The 15,832-nt window shown below is 52.5% G+C and overlaps 1 protein-coding gene across 1 annotated transcript; it reads right to left on the bottom strand.

The window, feature by feature from the left end:
* Nucleotides 1-528: 528 nt before the first annotated feature.
* On the bottom strand, nucleotides 529-4,135 carry LOC100284131 (uncharacterized). The gene is made up of 4 exons (NM_001157028.2): nucleotides 3,789-4,135; nucleotides 3,542-3,693; nucleotides 3,313-3,438; nucleotides 529-1,155 (listed from the first exon to the last, which is right to left on the bottom strand). The coding sequence occupies exons 1-4, from the start codon at nucleotides 3,944-3,946 to the stop codon at nucleotides 959-961; spliced, it is 633 nt and encodes a 210-aa protein (NP_001150500.1). The 5' UTR covers nucleotides 3,947-4,135; the 3' UTR covers nucleotides 529-958.
* Between the last annotated feature and the right edge of the window lie 11,697 nt (nucleotides 4,136-15,832).

Raw genomic sequence — 15,832 nt, 5'->3', positions numbered from 1 at the left:
GTACATGAAGCGCTAAATCCCCTTGCTGAAACAGCAGCGGCTGGGAAGCATTGGCATCCCCCGTTGGGCCGTGCCATGCATGGTAAGGCCGGCGCGCGCAACCACCGCCATCAATGGGGTATCACATACTCGCGCTCAAAACATGTGTACCCGCCCTACAACGCGCATCAATCTCAACCCGTGGAAGGGATCACACATCTGCGGTACACCAACAACTTGCTGTCTCCTCGCCTTGTCTCAGTACCGGCACGGCACAACGGATGGATGGATGCGAGCCAAGCACGCAGGGATCACATCACGATCCAGCAACATCCAATGCCATGGACCCATAGGCGTTTACTGCAAATCAGCGGGTATTCATGCCTTGCCTATACCATGGGAATGTGTGTGTGCCAGCAATGATGAGTGCAACGCGCACATCCCGTGGATGAAGATCTCAGCGTTAGGTTTTTATTGCAGATAACTGGGAGATCTTGCCTTGCTGCTGCACTGGAACAAAGATTCAACCAATGCTGGAACAAACCACACTGATAACGAATCAACGATGCATCAAGCTAATAATGGATCAACAAGTATAACAAAGCATCCCATATTATTTCAGAACGAACGAACAAGAAGCGAAAAGAAATCATCACTAATAACTACCATGATACCATCTATCTCATCTCGAGCTTTAGAGCCATTCCAAAATCAACCCCAAATAATTGTACAAACATGATGTACCTAGCCATCCCAGATAAACAGGCGACTGAGAATAAGTCTAACAACCAAGAAAGACATGTAGATGACTGACAACTCAGATTTCACCCAACACACACACACACACACACACACACACACACAAATCATCTCAGGAGAAAATGCAATGAAACTTTGTAATGAAAATTTGTGGGGAAGATGAACCTTGACAACGAAATGAATGGAATCATAATCATTTGGCCTTGTTTGCCTTCAATCTTTACCCTTTAGCATCCTTCTTATGGTCAGATGCAGGAGCCTCCTCTTCCTCTGCATCTCCCTCCTTGCTAGCCTCTGTCACTGTTAACTTCTGTACCAAATCTGCGGCGGCAATGGAGACTTCCTCGTTTTCTTTCACCTCGGTCTTTCCTTGCTCTTCAGCTATCTCTTCAACAGTGTCCTTGAACTTCTTGCAATCTGAAATAGAGAAAAACCAAAAAATATATAATTGCCACGCTATCATCATTCAACAACAGTTTATATCTCAGGAAGTAGCAGACGCAAACCCAACCCAACCCAACGCAACCCCATAAATTTGTCACCAAAAGAATTACAAAACACTATATAGCCTCATGGAGAAAATAAAAAACTCCTTCCATCTTCAACAGTGTCCCTGAACTTCTAAAGCTGTCACAAATCAAACATTTTTAGGTCTGGACGAATTCATCAAAAAGATCACCAATGTTTATGACACCGAATTCGAATTATTAGAAACACTACGAAATATAATTCTATAATATGCATACTTGTTTGATGACATAAATGTTATTGTTGTTTTCTATAAAGTCAGTCGAATTTAAAGTAGTTTGACTTAAGACAACTCTAGAAGATGATTTGCTTTGGGACAGATGGAGTAAAAAATAGCAAATGATATATCAAACACTAGTGATCAATTAGATAATAGTAGATACTATCAAACAAGTTTTCCAGCAATGCAAGCATTGTACATAACATCATCCAGCACATATATCTCAATACGAAAGCAGCACCTGATGCCCTTTTAACATTGGGCAAAGCTGCAAAGATCCTTGGAAAGTAAAATGTCAGGTCCTTGGAGTATACTGCTACTATGGTCCAATAAACATGAAAGTCGTGCCTAGGCAACGGCAGTGCAAAAATTAAAGTTAATTGTTCATGGTGCACTGAGCATCCACAATAACCTCAATGATCAGGCACCTGAGCATGCAGAATTAATCAGTTATTTATCAGTGATACATACTTATTTATCAGTTTGAGTATGTTTATATACTCGTTTTATGATACTCTAAATCTTAGTACTTGGAAAACTTTGAAGGAACCTATATTTTTAAATATATTGTTGTAGTAGTATACAAATTAAGTACAACCACACAATCTATGTATACTTAACAAATATACCAACTTGGATGGTTTGTATGATCACATACACTTTGTTTGACCACATACATACTAAACTTTGAGATATACACATGGGGGTCACTATATGTGTGTGTGCGTGTGTGAATCACATCAAACGAACCTAGCTTATCACATAATTCATAGGCCAGTGAATGGGGCGGACCCAGGCCCATGGCCGCCTGGGCCACGGCCCGGGGCGCAGGCCCAAATTTTTTTTAGAAGAGCTCTGTCCTCTAGCCTCTGCCGGTCTGATCTCTGGCCTCGTTGAGTCATAATTATATGTATGTATATCTATCCGGCACAGTGCAAGCTTCGCAAGCACAGGATAACACACATGCAAGCAAGAGCAGGCTACGATCACCTACATGTGTCATGTAGATTTACATACTAGGCTAGTAGCAAGGCCTCGGACAGCACATGCTAGGCTCCTGCTAGTCTAGAGAGATGGATAGAGAGAGAGAGACTAGAGACCAAATCATCGAGCTAGGATAAGCAAAAAAATTCCCAAGCTAGCAAATGGTTCTAAACCGAAGAGGCAAAAAAATTACAAGCCACAGGGCTTAGAAACTACTACCTCCATTTTCTTTTATTTGACCCGGCAAACGTCAAATAAAAAAAGATCAGAGAGAGTACGAAACAAGATATTCCATACAACCATCTAATACCATAATCACCAAATAAAAGATCAAAAAGTTACGACCAAATAAACAAGATCACATGGCTAGAAATTAAGTTTGAGATTGAGACTCTGTGGAGAGAGCTTTCTCATCTATGAATATCATTAAAATTGAGTTGTGTAATAAGACAGGAGACGAATGGCTTAACCATCGTATGATTTCCTTCAAGTTGTGTTTTTAATATGATTTCCTTTAAGGTTCTGGAGTAAGAAGCGATGATGTTAATGTTGACATGATACATTTGGAAAGAGCTACATCATAACTTGTATATTATCTTTAACATCTATGACAACATTGTTTCGCCGTACAATTTTTTTTATATGTTACTATTAAAGTTTATGATCGCTTCGGCCGGCCCGGGTCTTAGTCAATTTCTGGGTCCGCCACTGCCAGTGATCGATCAAAACAACAATAACCGGTTCAATCAACAGAGGTACCAAATATTATGACAGTACAAGCTGCTAGTTATGAACAGATGCAAAGGAGGGATAAAGAAGTAGGATATGTTATGGGTGCTCACTCTCGACAGATCCAAAACGGATAGCAAACATCTCCTCCTTGAGCTCACCGTCGGCGAAGTCCAGCGCGTGCCACACGCACGACTTGTCGCTCCCTGCGTGCTCCTGCATCTTAGTCGTCGCCACCACTGTGCGTTCGGAGGAAGGGGATAAGCAATACAGTCCAGTGTCAAAACCTATCCAGGCAGATCGAAACCGCCAACGAAAATCACACAAAAACACAGTGATTACCAAGATGGTTAGCACAGATCTTAAGCGTCTTCGCCTGACGCATGACGAGGCGGACCTTGGCGGTCTCCTTGTGCTTAAGCAGCTTCACAGTGCCTGTGCCACGTTCTTTCCACTGGTTCGCCTCCTTGTCGAACCGGTAGAGCTTCGCCTTCCTGCATAACCGCCACACGTCAGATGATCAACAAAACCTAGCCGAATCGGATCGGGGTTGGGGTGGGGAGAATCGAAGCGGCCGAGGATGCATCACATGTCGACAAGTACGTCCTCGTCCTCCTCTCCGGTGGTAACGGCGACCTCCTCCAGCTTCACGATGGGCGCGACCTGAGCGCCGGTGTCCTCATCCTCGCCGGCCGCCGCGGCTTCCTCGTCCTCCTCCGCTGGACGGTGCTCCGCCGGGTCGGCCATGGTGTTCAGTGCGGTAGCAGCGGCGGTTGCAGTAGGGCTCGGGCCTGAGCTTGCTGGCTGCGCTCCTGCTCGGTTGCTGCTGCGCGTGGCGGCCGCGGCGGTGAGAAAGGGGCAGCTTGAGACGTGGGGTGTTTCTCGTGGGAGGGGACGTGCGCAGCGCAGCCGAAAGGGTTAGAGCAACACCAAAAGACCGATTTTTTTTATTTTAATTGTTTTTGAAAAATATTCATATTTAGATCCTTAAATGACTTAATCTCATTTTTAAACCATTTGTTTTTGCCACGGGCTATGACCGGCGACGACGTAACACGGCTCGCATCACAGATCTTTGTGCCGAGGTGCTTGCATCGTTGACGACGACAGACTGACGTGGCCGAGCTCGGCGCCATAATTCATGACTTTTGTCAAAATCGGCACATAGGCCAGCCAGAATGCCGCTTTGGCAGGGGCGGATTCAGGCCTGTGGCCACTAGGGCCCAGGCCCTACTCTTGGGCCGAATAATTATGTAACAGCCCAGCCCAACTAATTTGGTTTAGGGTTTAGGACTTTGAAGCTTGGGGCCTTGCGGGCGGCAGTGTGGCTGCTGTCTGGTGCTGTTTCGAACCGAGCAGAAGCAGCTAGCAGCACGCCGGTCGCCGGCAAGCAAGCAGCCAGGCGCGCAGCGGCCCAGGCAACGCAGCCGCTAGCTAAGCAGGAGCAGCGCGCGCGTGCCCGAGCAGCGAGCGGCCGAGCGAGCAAGCTGCAAGCAAGCAGCGCTGCGCCGCTGCGCAGCCGCGCAGGGACCGACCACCGGCTGGCTGGGCAAGCAAGCAGCCAAGGAGGCAATCAGGCAAGCAAAGCAAAGCAAGAGCGGCCTGCAGCCCTGCAAGTAGCTGCCAGCAAGTAGCGATTCGAGTCACGCAACAAGCAAGCAGACTAGCGCAGCAAGCAGGTCTGTTTTTGTTGTTTGACACCGAGAAAAACATGTTGTGTTTGTGTCTAATTACAGTGATTTGTGTTACAATTACAGTGTACAATATGAAGAGAGTTCGAACAATTGCATCATTTTATCAAGTCGCGTCAAATCAAGAATCGAATGAAATCATTCAAAACGTACAAATTGGGACTAATTTGGATGAAAATGAAAACAATCAAGAATCACTAGATGTTGGGACTGCACAAAATAATACGGAATCAATATATAGTGAGATTGTTGGTGATCCTGGACTTCGAAAACCAATTGAAGAGTTAGATGTGAACATTCGAGATGTGAGAGCACCTAGAGGGGGGGTGAATAGGTGATCCTGTAAAACTTGAACTTAATGCCACAAAAATTTGGTTAAGCGTTAGCACAGTAATGCTAAGTGGCTAGAGAAGAGTCTTAGCGAAACACAATAACCATAAGAGAATCAACACAGATAGACGCAGTGGTTTATCCCGTGGTTCGGCCAAGTACAACACTTGCCTACTTCCACGTTGTGGCGTCCCAACGAACGAGGGTTGCAATCAACCCCTCTCAAGCGGTCCAAAGACCCACTTGAATACCACAGTGTTTTGCTTTTCTTTTCTATATCCCGTTCGCGAGGAATCTCCACAACTTGGAGCCTCTCGCCCTTACACTTTGATGTTCACAAAGAAGCACGGAGTAAGGGAGGGATGGGCAACTCACACAAGACACAAAGATCACAGCAAATACGCACACACAAGACCCAGACTTGAGCTCAAGAGACTATCACAAGTTTCACACTAGAACGGAGCTCAAATCACTAAGAATGCCGAACAAGTGCGCAAGAATGGAGTGTGAGTGATCAATAATGCTCAAAGGATGCTTGGTACACTCCTCCATGCGCCTAGGGGTCCCTTTTATAGCCCCAAGGCAGCTAGGAGCCGTTGAGAGCAATCTGGGAAGGCAATTCTTGCCTTCTGTCGCCTGGCGCACCGGACAGTCCGGTGCACCACCGGACAGTCCGGTGCACCACCGGACACTGTCCGGTGCGGATTTCCTTCCTTATTTGGCGAAGCCGACCGTTGGCAGCCTTGGAGCCGTTGGCGCACCGGACAGTCCGGTGCCCCCATCTGACCGTTGGCTCGGCCACGTGTCCCGCGCGGATCGCGCGGCCGACCGTTAGCCTGACCGACAGTTGGCTCACCGGACAGTCCGGTGCACACCGGACAGTCCGGTGAATTTTAGGCGTACGCCGTTAATTACTTCCTGAGAGCAGCAAGTTTGCCTAAGTCTGCCTGGCGCACCGGACACTGTCCGGTGCACCACCGGACAGTCCGGTGCACCCAGACTGAGCAGACTTTGGCTGAACAAAGCCATCTCTTTTCCAATTTAATTTCTCCTGTTTCCAGCACTTAGACACAATACATCAGTCCATAAAACAATGTACTAAGTCTAGAAACATACCTTTTGACTTGATTTTCACTTTGTCCACCACTTTGCATAGATCAACACTTAGACACTTGTGTTGGACACTAAATCACCAAAATACTTAGAAATGGCCCAAAGGCACATTTTCCTTTCAAGATGTTGTTAGAAGAGAGTATTTATTGTTAGGCCCTTGTCAACCAAAAGGTCACATATTTCCCAAGAAGCGAATAGGAGATAGACAAACAAGTTTTAAGGAATCATGGTTCAAAAAGCATGAATGGTTGGAATACAGTGTTGCTAAAGATGCGGCCTTTTGCTTTTATCGTTTCCCTTTCAAGCAACCAAGAAGGGAAAACTTTGGTGTTGAAAGTTACACTAGTGCGACAGGGTATAACAATTGGAAGAATGCGATTAAGTCATTTGATGTACATGTGGGTAACATTGATAGTGCTCATAATAAGGCTAGAAGATGTTTTGATGATACATTTAGTTCGAACAATTCTATACTTTGTAGTTTGTTTTCTTTGATTACTTATGTAATAACGTAATGTCATTCAATTTCAGGAAATATTTATATTGTTGATGAAAGCAACCTAAGTAATTGATGAATTGGTCATTGAGACAAAGATCTATCATTTTCTTAATTAGGTAACCACTTGTTTTAGTGTCGGCGTTTCGAACCCGGGGGGTCCCTGGGCCGACGAGTAAATTGTCGCCGCGTGCCCCAGCCCAGATGGGTCGGCGCGAGACGGAGCGCGAAGGGGGGAAGAGGCTGGAGGGAGACAGACGTGAGAGGTGAAATCCTGCGGCCTTTGTGTTTGTCCCGCGCCCAGGTCGGGTGCGCTTGCAGTAGGGGGTTACAAGCGTCCACGCGGGAGGGAGCGAGCGGCCTTGCGCGAGCGTCGTCCCGTCCTTCCCCGCGCGGCCAACCTTCTCTAAGAGGGCCCTGGACCTTCCTTTTATAGGCGTAAGGAAAGGATCCAGGTGTACAATGGGGGGTGTAGCAGTGCGCTAACGTGTCTAGCGGAGGGGAGCTAGTGCCCTAAGTACATGCCATCGTGGCAGCCGGAGAGGTTTTGGCACCCAGTTCGTGTGGTGTCGTGGCCGTCGGAGGAGCGCCGGAGCCTGGCGGAAGGACAGCTGTCGGGGCTGTCGGGTCCTTGCTGACGCCCTCTTCCTTCCGTAAGGGGGTTGAGAGCCGCCGTCGTCATAGAGCATGCGGGGCGCCATCATTACTTATTTGGCGGAGCGAGCCAGATGGGACGCCGGTCTTGTTCCCCGTAGCCTGAGTCAGCTTGGGATAGGGTAATGATGGCGCCTCCTGTGACGTGGTCGGTCTGAGCCCTAGGTTGGGCGAGGTGGAGGCTCCTCCGAGGTCGAGGTCGAGTCTGTCTTCCGAGGCCGAGGTCGAGTCCGAGCCCCTAGGTCGGGCGAGGCGGAGACCGTCGGCTGAGGCCAGGGCTAAGTCCGAGCCCTGGGGTCGGGCGAAGCGGAGTTCGTCGTCTTCCGGGGCTGAGCCCGAGTCCGAGCCCTGGGGTCGGGCGAAGCGGAGTTCGTCGTCTTCCGGGGCTGAGCCCGAGTCCGAGCCCTAGGGTCGGGCGAAGCGGAGTTCGTCGTCTTCCGGGGCTGAGCCCGAGTCCGAGCCCTGGGGTCGGGCGATGCGGAGTTCGTCGTCTTTCGGGGCTGAGCCCGAGTCCGAGCCCTAGGGCCGGGCGATGCAGAGTTCGTCGTCTTCCGGGGCTGAGCCCGAGTCCGAGCCGTGGGGTCGGCGATGCGGAGTTTCCTATGGCGCCTGAGGCCGGACTTGGCTGCTGTTAGCCTCACTCTGTCGAGTGGCACGGCAGTCGGAGCGGCGCAGGCGGCGCTGTCCTCTTGTCAGGCCTGTCAGTGGAGCGGCGAAGTGACTGCGGTCACTTCGGCTCTGTCGACTGGAGGGCGCGCGTCAGGATAAAGGTGTCAGACCACCTGTCGGCGTTTCGAGACAGGGGGGTCCCTAAGCCGACGAGTGAGTGTGCTGCGTGCCCCAGCCCAGATGGGTCGAGCGCGTGGGCGAGCGCGAAGGGGGGAGAGGCGAGGTGGCCGGAGTCGAGCGTGAGAGAGGTGTAAGTCCCGCGGCCTTCGTGTTCGTCCCGCGCCCAGGTCAGGTGCGCTTGCAGTAGGGGGGTTACAAGCGTCCACGCGGGTGAGGGAAGCGAGCGGCCCCAAGAGAGCGCCTGTCCCGTCCTCGGTCCCGCGCGGCCAACCTTCTCTGAGAAGGCCCTGGTCCTTCCTTTTATAGTCGTAAGGAGAGGATCCAGGTGTACAATGGGGGGTGTAGCAGAGTGCTACGTGTCTAGCGGAGGGAGAGCTAGCGCCCTAGGTACATGCCAATGTGGCAGCCGGAGAGATCTGGGCACCCTGCTGGCGTGATGTCGTGGCTGTCGGAGGTGCGGCGGAGCCTGATGGAGGGACAGTTGTTGGAGCGGTCGAGTCCCTGCTGACGTTGTCCTGCTTCCGTAAGAGAGTCGGGGGCCACCGTCGTCATAGAGCTTGTGGAGCGCCATCATTGCCCCTCTGGCGGAGCTGGCCGGATGGGACGCCGGTCTTGTTCTCCGTGACCCGAGTCGATTCGGGGTAGGATGATGATGGCGCCTCCTGTTGACGTGGCGGTCTATGCCCTAGGCAGGGTGACGTGGGGGTTCCTCCGAAGCCGAGGTTGAGTCTGCCTTTTGTTGCCGCGCCCGAGCCCGAGCCAAGGGGTCGGGCGAGGCAGAAGTCGTTCGGCCGAGGCCAGGGCGGAGTCCGAGCCCTGGGGTCGGGCGAGGCGGAGTTTCGTCGTCTTCCGGGTCTTAGCCCGAGTCCGAGCCCTAGGGTCTGGCGGAGCGGAGTTCGCCGTCTTCCGGGTCTTAGCCCGAGTCCGAGCCCTGGGGTCGGGCGGAGCGGAGTTCGCCGTCTTCCGGGTCTTAGCCCGAGTCCGAGCCCTGGGGTCGGGCGGAGCGGAGTTCGCCGTCTTCCGGGTCTTAGCCCGAGTCCGAGCCCTGGGGCGGAGCGGAGTTCGCCGTCTTCCGGGTCTTAGCCCGAGTCCGAGCCCTGGGGTCGGGCGGAGCGGAGTTCGCCGTGGCGCCTTTGGCAAGGCCTGACTGCCTGTCAGACTCACTCTGTCGAGTGGCACTGCAGTCGGAGTGGCGCAGGCGGCGCTGTCCTTCTGTCAGACTGGCCAGTGGAGCAGTGGAGTGACGGCGGTCACTTCGGCTCTGCCGGGGGCGCGTGTCAGGATAGAGATGTCAGGCCACCTTTGCGTTAAATGCCCCTGCAATTTGGTCAGTCGGTGCGGCGATTTAGTCAAGGTTGCTTCTGAGCGAAGCCAAGGCCTCGGGCAAGCCGGTGATGTGTCCGCCATAAAAGGGGGCCTCGGGCGAGACGGAAGTCTCTCGAGGTTGGCTGCCTTTGGCCGAGGCTAGGCTCGGGTGAAGCGTGATCGAGTCACTCGTGTGGACTGATCCCTGACTTAATCGTACCCATCAGGCCTTTGCAGCTTTATGCTGATGGGGGTTACCAACTGAGAATTAGGCGTCTTGAGGGTACCCCTAATTATGGTCCCCGACAGTAGCCCCCGAGCCTCGAAGGGAGTGTTAGCACTCGCTTGGAGGCTTTTGTCGCACTTTTTTGCAAGGGGACCAGCCTTTCTCGGTTGCATTTTGTTCCGGTGGGTGCGCGCGAGCGCACCCGCCGGGTGTAGCCCCCGAGGCCTCGGAGGAGTGGTTACACTCCTTCGAGGTCTTAATACTTCGCTTAACGCTTCGGCTGGTCTGGTCGTTCCCTCATGCGAACTGGCCGTAGCCCGGGTGCACGGTCGGGGCCCAAGCTCTCGGGCTGGTATGTTGACGCTGTCAACGATTTGGCCGGAGCCGGTTTTTGCGAGAGCAGCCCCCGAGCCTCTGCACAGGGCGAGAGGACGATCAGGGACAGACTCGACTTTTTACATACGCCCCTACGTCGCCTTTCCGCAAGGAGGAGGGGGGGGAGTGCGCCATGTTACCCTCGATGGGCACCGAACATGGTGTCTCCGGTGAGCTGCAAGCGGGTAATCCGAGTGGACGTCCGTGCCCCGTTCGTTGGGGGTCGGTAGGGGCCCAGAGGCACGCCCAAAAGTACCTGCGGGTGATTTGCCGGACCCGGTCCCCTGGCGACGGGGTCCGAGGGCTCGATGCCTCCCTCCGATGGGATTCCGTTACAAGATCGTTCCCGCTGGTCTCGGAAATGTCCTAGGGTACCTCGGGAGCGCAGCCCGAGCCTTGGTTATGTATCGAACGTACCCCTGGTCATCCCTCGCTCGGTGTCTGAGGTGACTGTGAACCCTTCGGGGGCCAGCCTTCGAACCCCTGATCAGTAATGGGCGCGGAGCCCGAGTAGCCTGAGGCGGCCATGGAGCCCTTCGGGGGGCTGGCCTTCGAACCCCTGACCAGTAGTGGGTGTCGGGCCCACGCGATCTGAGGCGACTGTTGAACCCTTCGGGGGGCCAGTCTTCGAACCCCTGATCAGTAATGGGGGGCTCGGAGCCCGGTTCCTTCGCGGGGAAGGATCCCTTTCGGGGTGTCCCCCTTTCCCGGTCCCTGTTGCAAGAGATAGAGAAAGAGGAAAACGGAAAAGGATACGAAATCGGACGACGTGGCGTACCTTTTCTGACGCGGTTATTACGGCGAAGGTGAAGCGCCGCGCGCTCCTCCTGCCAGAGGCGCCGCGTGTCCCGCCGCGGAGTTAATGCGACGGGGCGAGTGGTTGGCGAGGCGGCCGTTGCGCGCGTGCGATCCGTTCGAGGAACGGGTCACGGGTGCACCGTCTCCACGCCGTGAGAGGAGGCTCTCTTGCTGTCTCAGGATGGGACGTGAGCCTGGTTGACGACGTGACCGCTGCGCCCGCCCGCCTGCCACCGCTATTACTGCCGGCCCACTTTCGGTCGCTTTGACCGACGCGCCAGGCTGGCGTTGTTGGGTCGCCTCGAGTCGCGGCATAGGCTCCGCAACCGAAGAGGCGTGATGGTGGCACAAGTGGTGGTGCGGTTGCTTGCATGCAGCAACTGGCGCGCCGGTTGCTCGACGCGTGGGCCTGAGTTCCCAAGCTGGCGTGTCAGAAGTTGGAGAAGCGCGTCCATCTGGCGCGGTTGCATGCCGCCTGCATGGCTGCCCGCCCCTTCTGCCCGTTGGTCTGGGCGAAAATGGGGGGTCGCCTGTAACCGCTGGACGGTCGTGCGCACCACGCGCGGCGGTTTGGCTTCTTCTGCCCTGGGCTGGCTTGCATGACATGCGGGACCCAGCCCCCGAGTCACAGGGGAGGGCCTTGGAGCGTGTTGGAGAAGACTCAGCCCGCGGCGTCTGGGGGCGCACGTAGGGAGAGTTGCCCTTTAAAAGGAGGGAGACTCCTTTCGTAAGGCAACCATGTCTTCTTTCTCCCTTAAGCGTCGTGTCTTCCCATCTTCCAAGCCCCCGGATGGGGGGTATCCGCCGCCTTTCCGCCTCCTCGTTGGAGGAACGCAACTCCATGGGAGTCGGTACCTCTCAGCCATCGTTTGGCTTCAAGGATTTTCATCACGCAGCCCGGTCGCACCCCTTCACCGGCGGTCACCCGAGATGGCGACCTCCAGCTTGATGGTGGGGGAAAGCGAGCCGGGCTGCGGCCTCTGCCCCTTCCTCAGCCTCAAGGATTTTCATCACCAAGGCTGGGGAGGGGAGAGATGCCGAGTTGGGGTCGGCCCCTGCGTGGGCGGTGGCCCGCTCCTTCACTCAGTGATGGGGGGAGAAGCGGGCATTGCCCGTGGCGTCCGGCAGCTGCAGCGTGCCTGGTCTTCAGCCACGAGTGGCTTCGGGGCCACTTGCGGCGCCGGCGTCTGCCACGGCAGCTGGAAGAGGTTCTTCCACCGGCGCGGCGGCCGGGACCGGCCACGGGCTGACCTCCAACTTCTACGGCCTTCTGCCCGTCCTTGCCTCACGAGTTTTGGCATGGGCGGGGGCCTCCTGGCAGCGGCATCCACCCTGAGGTCAGTGTTGCCGCTGTTCGGCCCCCCGGAGCAGAAGTCGTCGTCGTCGCCGCTGCTGGAGCAGGTGACGGCGCGCCGTTCGTCGGCCTTCCGTCGCTCCGCAGGCCTTCCCCCTCGGAGTGGGGTTGTTCGTACCTGCGGAGGGGGAACCGGAGTTCCGTTTGTAATGGCACTTCGAATGCCAGTGTTCTTCGTTCATTGTGGCTGTCGAGGCCTGAACGTGTATGTAATTTCGGCACGGAGCCGTGTTTTTTTTCTCATTTTCGAGCATTAAGTCTCGCCTGTTGATTATCTGAACCGCTTTACCAAGCATGAGTTACCCCGTGTCAAGGTGACGGGTGAGGTATCCGTATCCCGGAGGCGTAGGAATCCCTCGGCCCGTTCGGCCTTGTTGTTGAGAGCACCTAGAGGGGGGTGAATAGGTGATCCTGTAAAAACTTAAACTTATAGCCACAAAACTTGATTAGGCGTTAGCACAGTTTATGCCAAGTGGCTAGAGAGGAGTCAAAACACAATAACCACAAGAATCCAATCACAGAGATGACACAGTGGTTATCCCGTGGTTCGGCCAAGTACAAAACTTGCCTACTCCACGTTGTGGCGTCCCAACGGACGAGAGTTGCACTCAACTCCTCTCAAGTGATCCAATGATCAACTTGAATACCACGGTGTTCTTGCTTTTCTTTTCTCAATCCCGTTTGCGAGGAATCTCCACAACTTGGAGCCTCTCGCCCTTACAAAAGATGTTCACAGAGAATCACAGAGCAAGGGAGGGATTAGCAACTCACACACGACACAAAGATCACAGCGAATACGCACACACAAGACCCAGACTTGAGCTCAAAAGACTAGCACACTAGAACGGAGCTCAAATCACTAGAATGTCGAACAAGTGCGCGAGATTGATGTGTGAGTGATCAAGAGTGCTCAAGGAATGCTTGGTTGTCTCCTCCATGCGCCTAGGGGTCCCTTTTATAGCCCCAAGGCAGCTAGGAGCCGTTGAGAGCACATCTGGAAGGCTATCCTTGCCTTCTGTCGTCGGGCGCACCGGACAGTCCGGTGCCCGATTTATTTCCATAAACAGCGCAGCCGACCGTTGCCGACCGTTGTAGATCTGGCGCACCGGACAGTCCGGTGCACACCGGACAGTCCGGTGCTTCCTTCCGACCGTTGGCTCGGCCACGTGTCGCGCGGCGATCGTGCGGCCGACCGTTGGCTCTGACCGACCGTTGGCTCACCGGACAGTCCGGTGTACACCGGACAGTCCGGTGAATTTTAGCCGAAGTCGCCGGAGAAAAACCCGAGAGCGGCCTCTTCGGCCGAGGCAACCTGGCGCACCGGACACTGTCCGGTGCCCCACCGGACACTGTCCGGTGCACCACCGGACAGTCCGGTGCCCCAGACCGAAACAGCCCCTTGGCTGCACACAGCCAAGTCTTCTCTTCTCTTCTTCTTTCTGTTTCTAACACTTAGACAAATATATTAGTACACAAAACCAATGTACTAAGACTTAGAAACATACCTTTGTTGAAGATTTGCACTTTGTTCATCCATGGGCATTGATTTACATTTAAGCACTTGTGTTGACACTCAATCACCAAAATACTTAGAAATGGCCCAAGGGCACATTTCCCTTTCAATCTCCCCCTTTTTGGTGATTTATGCCAACACAACATAAAGCAACTAGAACAAGTGCAAAATCACTTCAAATAAAAACTCAAGTTGGTTTTGATTCAATTTTGGCATATATGGATCATCCTTTGCCACCACTTGGTTTGTTTTTGCAAATCAAACTCAAATCTCTATCTCTAAGTCAAACACACATGTTGAAGCATAAAGAGAGTCATTCTAAAAGAGATTGATCAAAGATTTCAAAAACTCCCCCTATTTCCCATAATCAATACTTCTCCCCACAAGAAGCCAATTTTTGACAAGAGAGACAATAAAAGAGTTTAACAACACAAAAACTCTATTCTATTATTTTCAAAATCTCTCAAGTGGTAGCTGATCCATTTAATCGCTTTGGCCTTTATTTTCTCCCCCTTTGGCATCAAGCACCAAAACGGGATCAATCTTGGCCTTTTTAACCCCATTGCCTCACCAAAGTCTTCAATTAAGATCAAATGGCAATAAGATTTCATGAGATGAACTTGGAATTAGTTACCCTCTCATCGGAGTGCAGTGGAAGTCTTTCATGGTCCAAGTCCACCTTTTCCCTTTCAATCCTCCTTCGAGACTAAATTATCAAACTCAAGCACAAGGTTAGTCTCAAAGGGTCAAGTTGTAGCACATCTCCCCCTAAACATGTGCATTACTTTGCAACGGACTTGTGAGGTCCAGGGAGTGTTTGTACAACTTGAGCACCATAATAAGCAACAAAATGCAAAAAGGAACATGATCAAAAGCATAAGTACATGTATGCTACAATTCAATCCAGGTTCCGCGAATCTATGACATTTAGCTCACTACGCAACCTGCAAAAGGTCTTCTCATCTAGAGGCTTAGTGAAGATATCAGCTAGCTGGTTCTCGGTGCTAACATGAAACACTTCGATATCTCCCTTTTGCTGGTGGTCTCTCAAAAAGTGATGCCGGATGTCTATGTGCTTTGTGCGGCTGTGCTCAACAGGATTCTCCGCCATGCGGATAGCACTCTCATTGTCACATAGGAGTGGGACTTTGCTCAGATTGTAGCCAAAGTCCCGGAGGGTTTGCCTCATCCAAAGTAGTTGCGCGCAACACTGTCCTGCGGCAACATACTCGGCCTCAGCGGTGGATAGGGCAACGGATGTTTGTTTCTTAGAGTTCCATGACACCAGGGACCTTCCTAAGAATTGGCACGTCCCCGATGTACTCTTCCTATCGACCTTACATCCAGCATAGTCGGAGTCTGAGTATCCAACTAAGTCAAAGGTAGACCCCTTTGGATACCAGAGCCCGAAGCAAGGCGTAGCAACTAAATATCTAAGAATTCGCTTCACCGCCACTAAGTGACATTCCTTAGGATCGGATTGAAATCTAGCACACATGCACACGCTAAGCATAATATCCGGTCTACTAGCACATAAATAAAGTAAAGACCCTATCATTGACCGGTATGCTTTTTGATCAACGGACTTACCTCCTTTGTTGAGGTCTGTGTGTCCGTCAGTTCCCATCGGCGTCTTTGCGGGCTTGGCGTCCTTCATCCCAAACCGCTTTAGCAGATCTTGCGTGTACTTCGTTTGGGAGATGAAGGTGCCGTCCTTGAGTTGCTTCACTTGGAACCCAAGGAAGTAGTTCAACTCGCCCATCATCGACATCTCGAATTTCTGCGTCATCACCCTGCTAAACTCTTCACAAGACTTTTGGTTAGTAGAACCAAATATTATGTCATCGACATAAATTTGGCACACAAACAAATCACCATCACATGTCTTTGTAAAAAGAGTTGGATCGGCTTTCCCAACCTTGAAAGCATTAGCAATTAAAAAGTCTCTAAGGCATTCATACCATGCTCTTGGGGCTTGCTTAAGTCCAT

Source organism: Zea mays, chromosome 9, assembly GCF_902167145.1.
Source record: "Zea mays cultivar B73 chromosome 9, Zm-B73-REFERENCE-NAM-5.0, whole genome shotgun sequence".
NCBI lineage: Eukaryota > Viridiplantae > Streptophyta > Magnoliopsida > Poales > Poaceae > Zea > Zea mays.
Note: the sequence above shows the minus strand (reverse complement) of the source record. Positions and strands in the feature narration are given on the sequence as shown.

What these genes read in the sequence shown, in the direction of transcription:
- LOC100284131 (NM_001157028.2), bottom strand. Translation starts at nt 3,946, where the DNA reads ATGGCCGACCCGGCGGAGCACCGTCCAGCGGAGGAGGACGAGGAAGCC. An exon ending in GATCTGTGCTAACCATCTTG is followed by an intron (nt 3,439 to 3,541) that starts GTAATCACTGTG and finishes CCGAACGCACAG; the next exon opens with TGGTGGCGACGACTAAGATG. An exon ending in CCGTTTTGGATCTGTCGAGA is followed by an intron (nt 1,156 to 3,312) that starts GTGAGCACCCAT and finishes TCTCTATTTCAG; the next exon opens with ATTGCAAGAAGTTCAAGGAC.